Source organism: Polypterus senegalus, chromosome 3, assembly GCF_016835505.1.
Source record: "Polypterus senegalus isolate Bchr_013 chromosome 3, ASM1683550v1, whole genome shotgun sequence".
NCBI classification, from domain to species: domain Eukaryota; kingdom Metazoa; phylum Chordata; class Cladistia; order Polypteriformes; family Polypteridae; genus Polypterus; species Polypterus senegalus.
In genome coordinates this window covers 188,812,745-188,821,232 of record NC_053156.1, presented here as the reverse complement: position 1 = coordinate 188,821,232, position 8,488 = coordinate 188,812,745, and the positions used below count along the sequence as shown (strand labels likewise).

At 41.2% G+C, this 8,488-nt stretch overlaps 1 protein-coding gene across 1 annotated transcript; it reads right to left on the bottom strand.

The window, feature by feature from the left end:
* Positions 1-2,677: 2,677 nt before the first annotated feature.
* LOC120526849 lies at positions 2,678-3,580 on the bottom strand. Its single transcript, XM_039749976.1, has 2 exons — positions 3,537-3,580; positions 2,678-3,373 (listed from the first exon to the last, which is right to left on the bottom strand). Exons 1-2 carry the CDS (start codon positions 3,560-3,562, stop codon positions 2,770-2,772), a joined length of 630 nt encoding a protein of 209 aa, XP_039605910.1. The 5' UTR covers positions 3,563-3,580; the 3' UTR covers positions 2,678-2,769.
* Between the last annotated feature and the right edge of the window lie 4,908 nt (positions 3,581-8,488).

Below are 8,488 nucleotides of genomic sequence, written 5' to 3'. Positions count from 1 at the left end.
GATAACAGCAGGTATTGCAACTAGAAATGAAAATCCTTATTGCCATTTCCATCAATATGATGTACTTACAAAAAGCTGTACATATCCATTATAAACTTCACAGACAAACGTTGCATTTCATTTCGCTCCGTCTTCATTCAACTGGAGTTCAACTTTTCAGGCAACACATCTTCTTCCAAGACATTATAAAATTCAAAAGTTGCCATCTTTTCCAGTAAGAAGTCCACTTACAGACGGAGATAAACGGCAACACAAAAATGACTCACAAGTACAAGTCAAACCTGACAAGTGACGTGTGTGGTAAAACATTAGACATGCGCAGAACAAATCGGGCAGTGTCGTTGTCGCTACCATAGACACAGAATTACTAGACACCACATGACCAGCAGCATCGTACGTCAACGTCGCTGCCATATTGCGAGTGGCACTGCTGTGTAGTGAAGTAGTGGATAAAGATGCCTCACGCATGTGCTGCTTGGGCTTGTACAAACCGCTGTACACTCCAAACCAGATCCCGGGGGATTACATTTCATAAGTAAGGCTGAACAATTGTTTTGGTTATATTTGACCATTAGAAAATCCCTTTTTATAATCTTAACTTTAGCTACGCCAGGCTAAGCTAGCAAAACTATGCATTTAATTGCTCAAGTGAGCCTCCAAACAATGTTTTGGCTAAACGTATTTAGTTACTAGCTATGTAGATTGTTGTTAGCTGTTAACATTTCTCAAACTTTGAAGGTTTCCCAAAGAAATCCACCTCAGGAAGCAGTTGGAGGTAGCCCTTAGACGGGATTTTGAGAAAGCTGTCCTGTGATGTGTACCGTGCTAGTTTGGTAACAAATGCTGTACCGACATCATATGATCAAAGGTACCACTTGCTCATATTAAAAAAAAGAAGGCATGATGATACCTTCTAAGGGTACAGTCAAGGTGGTCAAAGTAGCTGAGCATGTTATCCTACAGTCGATATTAGGGCAAGCTGTCAATGTATCTTTGATCGATCAGTTTGTTCAGGCTGAAATTGGTTCAGATGATCTGTTTTTTCTCAAGGAGCACATTGAGGAAACACAGTTTGAAATTGCCAGACTGAATACTCCCAAATTACAAAGTGGCCACACACGGAAAAAGCTATGTAAGACAGTTCTGTTTGAAGGATTTTAGATCCTCTCCTGTATATATTTAAGTAACCACATTGAGCGTGTGTGTGTGAGGAAGAGAGAGAGAGAGATTGACAGAGGAATGAGTGAAATGTTTTCAGAAATTTATTAAGCCAATTTGCATACAATAAATTGTTTATTTTTGTTATTGAGTGTATCATTTCACTGTTAAAAGAAAGATCAGACTGCCAGTTGCAGTCTTACTATTTTGACTTTCAGACATTGGTCAAGTTTTCGTCTCAATAATTAATAATAATAATAATAATACATTTTATTTAAAAGGCGCCTTTCTTAGCACTCAAAGTCACCTTACAATAAAATTAAACAACATTAGTAAAATTAAAACAAGAGAATTATAAATTAAAAAGCAATAATTAGCAAACAAACAAAGATAACTGGCAGTAACAGTGCAAAATTCACAATTGGTATGCCAGTTTGAAAACATAAGTTTTAAGGGTAGATTTAAAATGTGTTATTGAACTGAGCTGACGTATATGAGAGGAAAGAGAATTCCAGAGTTGAGGTGCACTATGGGAGGATGCTTGAGCTGCCATAGAACAGACTTTGATGTGTGGTACAGAAAGTAGAGCTGCAGATGAGAATCTGAGTGAGGGAGAGGGAGTGTCAGTCTGTAGGAGATCAGTGAGGTTGTGGAGAGCTTTAAATGGTAAGAGCGGTATTTTATATTGTATTCAGTAGTTAACAGGGAGTCAGTGAAGTTGAGAGAGAATAGGTGTAATATGTTCAGTGCATTTTTATTATCGTGGCAGCAGAACTTTGAAGAAGTTGTAAGCAATGGATAAGTTTTTGTGGGATACCAGATAGATAGCATTACAATAATCTATATGTGAGGTGACTAGGGCATTAACCAATACTTCAGTACTGTGTTGTGTAACAACAGGACGAAATCTAGAAATGTTTTGGAGATGGAAGAAGGCAGTCCAAGAAATGTTACTTATATGGGAGGAATTAATAATAATAATTATTATTATTTAATAATTGCCATTATTAATGTATAAATGGATATAAATAATTGCCTTTAAACAATTCGCCAAAATCAGTTGCATGTAAACGATACTGTTTTAGACGTTATTGTTTTTTCATTAGAAAGCACAGTTTCCACATCTACCTGTATTAGTTTAAATGGCACTTTTGGCACTCATAATATGGCGGATGCGCTGACTAGTGATGGGAACACCGTCTCTTTTCAAAGCTTCGGCTCTTTTGGATCGTCTCCCTTTAAAGAGCCGGCTCTTACGGCTCCTGAATGACTCTTTGTTTAGTATCACTTGGATGCTTATATTTTAGCCTAATTAAGCAATTATGAATGGTTTGTGTATAAGCAATTTCTTATTCATTGTTTTCAGACATTACGTATTTTTATGCATTTTTTCATTACAAAAAATACACAGTTACTATTGTTTAACATTTTAATAAAAGCTTTAAATGAACATCTTAACACAACACCACAGCAAACAAATTAAATAAAGGCCAAACTCAACAACAACACAACACTATGACTCTTTGAATAAAAGTTTTTAGGCCAGGTTGGCATTCAGAAATGCCAGATGCCTCAGCTTAGATGGGCTGATTCAATTTCTCCTCTCTGTGATTATTTGTCCTGTTTTGAGAAGACACTTTCTGAGGGGACCGAAGTAGCGACGATGCAAAGTCTTCCTACCATTACCTTAACCAGGCATGGGTAGACTGCAGCCTTGGCCTCCCACCAGCTCAGTGGGTCTTCAGCTTTTTGGATGAGGGGCTCCTCAAGATAGGACCTCAACTCCAACATAGCATCAGCTGTGGGATTTCTTCTTGCAGTGTCTCCTGTTGCTCTTTCGTCAAAGAGCCTCCACACAGCAGAAGCTTGTGGTTCCTGTGAACACGCCCCTGCTCCAATTTCTTCCTCTTGGCCCTCTGATGGAGGAGCAGATAGGCTGCTGGGGTTACATCTTGCTGCTGCTGCACTTATTCTTTGAAATGCCTCATCCACAGCTCTGTTGTCATTAAATGCTACCTTTTTAAGCCTGGTGTCCAGAGCAGTGGTTTCTGAAAGCACAGTGTTGTACTCCATCCTTAGAAATTTTCTGTCCATGGATGAAGAAAGAGCAGTGGCCAGCTCCTTTACTTTATCCACTGTTACACTCCTTTGGTGGTGGGCTGTTACCCGCTGTAGACCCTTGCAGAGAATAAGCATTTTGGAGGCTGTGACATAGCTGAAAAAGAGAAAAAAGAAAATGTGAAAATAAGATTTTGTAATGTGATACATTGCCTTTTTTACAATTAATAAATCATTTGTCTGTAATACATAGTATTTTGCTATTTACTGCAATCTTTAACTGTATAGTAGTAAAGTAAAAACAAAATTGTTCAAGGTACCTTTCTGCACTTATCTCCACAGTCATCCCCTCAAAGTGCTCCAGAATGATGCAGACCTCTTTCACTGTCTCCAATTCCTCTTGACTTAAAGTTTCAACAGGAGCGTTGATTACAGCAAGGGTGTGGAGATGATGGCATCTTTTGATTCGAGGATGCATTTCAACATATAAAATGTTGAGTTCCAGCCTGTAGCACACTCCTGTTTGGGCCTTAGCTCTGGTATCCCCATCTGTCGTTGCATAGACTTCAGCTTCTCTGTGGCAATTGTGCTTTCATGGAAAAGCTCTACAATAGCCTTTACCTTGTCCACAGTTGGTTTCACCACCTTCAGTGCATCTTTAACTATCAGGTTTATTGTGTGTGCAAGGCATGGGTTGTGAGTCCACTGCAAATTTTGTATGGCCTTTGTTATGTTTGCTGCATCATCAGTAACACAGCACACCACTTTGTCATTTACTTGCCATTCTTTTGCCACTCTTAGTAGCTCCTCTGCTAGGTTTTCTGCGGTATGTCTCTCAGCACACTCAAAACAGTCAAGAAGGCAGGATGTCATCTTAAAGTTTTCAGTAAAGCGACAAGTGATAGACATGTATGAGCATGTTTTTCTGGTTGTCCAGCAGTCAGTTGTAAGGCAAACTGCTGAAGCTTTTTTGACTCTGTCTTGCCATAATGTACGCTCCTTGTTATATAGGTGTGGAATAATTGTTTGGGACAAAGTTTTTCTGCTAGGGAAAACATACATGGGGTTTAAGGCCTGTACAAAAGTTGTAAATCCTCTGTCCTCCACAATGGAAAATGGTTGAAAGTCGCTAGCTATCATTTCAGCCAGCTCCTCATCAACACTTATTTGTTTGTCTGGCATCATTTGTTTTGGAATAAATGTGCTTATTTTGGTTTGAACTGAAGACCGTATTATACCTGCAGTTTTCGGTAAGACAGTGGATGCTGCAGCAGAAGTACTTGGCTCTTTTCCAGGGTCAGTGGATGGCATGAGAGAGGGCACGCTCCAATTGCACGGATGGGTGGGTGGTTCTTATATGTCTGTGCAGGTTTGTTGTTGACCCTGCTCTAACGGATATTTTCATATTACAAATTCTGCACTTAGCTTTGCAGTCTCCAATATCACTGAAATGCGGCCAGATGCTGTTTCTTTTTCGGCTTTCACTCATTTATTCACTCATCTTTTTTTCTTCATTATGCACTTGCATTTAAATCTGGCTCCTCGTGTGTCGCAGCAACAGCTTTGGCCTGTACCAACACTCGCTGTCTTCGGAGCGTCTGCCCCCCTTCCTTCTTTCACATAATGGTACGATCCTAGTCCAATGTGTCATTTGTGAACGAGCCGGCATTATGAGCCAATGTTCTGTGTGCCCATATAAATAAAGTCCCGCCCCTGCCGAATGGATTTTCATCAGAGCTGAGCAGAAGCGGCTGCAGCTTCGGCTCTGCTCGACGGACATCGGCTCCTCTCGCTGGCTTCAAAGCATCGGCTCTTAGAGCCGGCTCATTCGCAAACTACACATCACTAGCGCTGACGTATCGTGTTGACTGGGGAACACAGTGAATGCGGCGTCTACCTATATATGTCTATGGTTGCAGGATCGTAATAGTAAAGCTGTGCCCGCAAATCAGGCAGGCACCGTAGATCAGGCAGTTTCAATGTCCATCTGTAAGTGGACATCTTATTGGAAAAGATGGCAATTTTTGAATTTTATAACGTCTTGGAAGAATATTTGTCACCTGAAAATTTTAACTCCAATCAAATGAAGAAGAAGCAAAATGAAATGCGACGTATGTCTGCGAACTTTATAATGGACTAGCAAAATACCTGCGCTTCGCAGCGGCGAAGTACTGCCTTAAAATATTTATTAAGAAGAAAATTAAACCTTTTTAAACTGAGGGAAAATATACCAATAATTATTTGTTAACGATCTCCTTGTAAACCACATTGTCAGTTCGGCCCTCCGGTTTAATATGTCAAAGCTGTGCACTGAGCTTACTCTTAAGCATGCAACATACAGTTGGCCATGTGAAAAGTAATCTTGTTTCAAATCTCACAGCTTGGATTGCTGCTGTCATAATCAGTTTGAGTTGCATGGTTTGTTCCAATTACAACAGTATTTGCAGGACTTGTGTTGAAGTGACATTCGGCATCTGTCAAGCGTTGCAAGCATACAACCGGTTTCATCGATAACTTCACATCCAGCTTTTGAGAGTTTAAACATTCATAAACATCAAAGTGTCCACTACTGAAATCGTCACCTGTGAATCTAAGATGTTTAAGAGGCATTGGTGGTTGTTGAAAGGTATAAAATATTTGGCAATTTCGGTACACTTGAAAGCAACAACTGAACAATTCAACGGCAGCCATCAACTCACATGCAGATGCATAGGTGAAGGGCATAAGCATTTCACTCTTATAGTGCTCCTGTGTAGTATAATTATCTCCTGTACCGTCATCAGTCCACACCTTGAACCTGTCCCAGTCATTCAATACATAAGACACAATGTTCTTCGGATATCAAGAGTGAGCCTGATATGGCCGTGCAATATGTAACAAAGAGATGGAAAAGGTAGGTGCCATCTCTGGGAATGGAAACCACTCGGTAAATGACAGTTCTTTGATCGATGGTGATCACCTCGATAGACATGTTAATGCGGGTACGGTTGGAATGATAAAGGAAATGGGTACCTGAACAATGTTAAGTAAGTCTAAAATACCTACACAATAACTATAATCGTAATAAATGAACAATAAAACAGCGGAGAAGCCGTGGATTAAATAAAAAGGCTGTAGTTATCAGCAGGGAGACGGGAATCCCGTGGCAAAGCAAGGAAGGGAATGTAGAGACTGGAGCAACAGACGGCAGCCAACAACATGTGAGGCATTGGGATGGGGGACCCAACGCCGCCTCACACGGTGACCGAGCTGCAGGCTATGAACGATATATGTATGTAGTAGGATTCAGTTAGCGTTGGGAACCCATCCATCCATCCATCCATTTTCTAACCCGCTGAATCCGAATACAGGGTCACGGGGTCTGCGCCAATCCCAGCCAACACAGGGCACAAGGCAGGAACCAATCCTGGGCAGGGTGCCAACCCACCGCAGGACACACAAACACACCCACACACCAAGCACACACTAGGGCCAAGTTAGAATTGCCAATCCACCTAACCTGCATGTCTTTGGATTGTGGGAGGAAACCGGAGTGCCCGGAGGAAACCCACGAGACACGGGAGAACATGCAAACTCCACGATGGGAGGACCCGGGCGAACCGGTCTCCTAACTGGAGGCAGCAGCGCTACCACTGCGCCACCGTGCCGCCCGCTGGGAACCCGTACCAAATTTCTTGAAGATGGGCCCATAAGTAACAAAGACAGTGGCATCATTACACCGAAATAAGTACCAAATTTCAGCCTTCTACCTACACGGGAAGTTGGAGAATTAGTGACGTTGGAAAGTTTAATATGGCGGCTGACAGTGGCATCATACCACCAAAATAAGTATGTACATTGGTTTCGGTTAGCGTAGGGAAGCCGCCTACCAAATTTCATGAAGATGGGGCCATGAATAAGAAAGTTCAACATGGTGGACGTTGTTGATCGTTATGACCGTTACGCGTAGAATTTCGAAATAAAACCTGCTTAACTTTTGTAAGTAAGCTGTAAGGAATGAGCCTGCCAAATTTCAGCCTTCTACCTACACGGGAAGTTGGAGAATTAGTGATGTTTGGAAAATTCAATATGGCGGCCGACAGTGGCGTCAAACCAACGAAATAAGTACGTACATCGGTTTTGGTTAGCGCAGGGAAGCCACCTACCAAATTTCGTGAAGATGGGGTCAGCCTTCTACCTACACGGGAAGTTGGAAAATTAGTGACGTTAGAAAGTTCAATATGGCGTCTGACAGTGGCATCATACCATCGAAATAAGTACGTACATCGGTTTCGGTTAGTGCAGGGAAGCCGCCTACCAAATTTTGTGAAGATGGGGCCATAAATAAGAAAGTTCAATATGGAGGACGATGTCGACCATTATCGACCGTTATGACCGTTGCGTGTAGAACTTTTGTAAGTAAGCTGTAAGGAATGAGCCTGCCAAATTTCAGCCTTCTACCTACACGGGAAGTTGGAGAATTAGTGATGAGACAGTGAGTCAGTCAGTGAGGGCTTTGCCTTTTATTAGTATAGATATGTATAGCTTTTTGTAAGTACATCATAGTGATGAAAAAGGCAATAAGGATTTTCATTTTTATTTGCAATATTACATTCGTAATCTCGTGGTTTAAATGTGAAAGTCACAGCATTTTCCATATTTGGGTTAATGGATTATTTAGTTTATTTCGTAACACTAAGGTGACCAGAATTTTTTGGGTCAATCTGGGGTCCTGGGGGGGGGGCTAGTCACTACAGAGTACAAAGCGAAAGCTTATCAGCTTATAACGTGATTTCTCTCCAAAGTTGCAGGGTGTGGTAAAGTATAACCACCGTCAAAACACCACGCATGCGTGCCAAGTTCAAATTATCGTGGTGATGAGATACATTCAAAAAAGTGAACCAGCTGAAACTGGGGACAAAACGGGGACATGTTTCTGAGTGGGGACAGTTGCCCAAAAAAGGGGACTGGCCCCGGAAAACGGAGACAGATGGTCACCTTACATAACACCCTATTAGCATTTGGTGGTGTGTTTCTTTTAACATTTTCCACATTTTTTTTATCTTAAAGAGTGAACGGCATGCTAATTATTAAGCAAAACAATGTAGTCTAGGCATAGAGTTAGAAGTGCATGTCTGACACTCGACGGGTGTAAAGTGTGCCCTCTAAAGCCATCAGTACTTTTTTATGTTGATATCAGATTACATCATTACAATAGTTTTTCCATAAACAAATTAACAAACATATAATGATGAAGGCTAAATTACATACAAGAGTAGCATCAGCTAAGTTA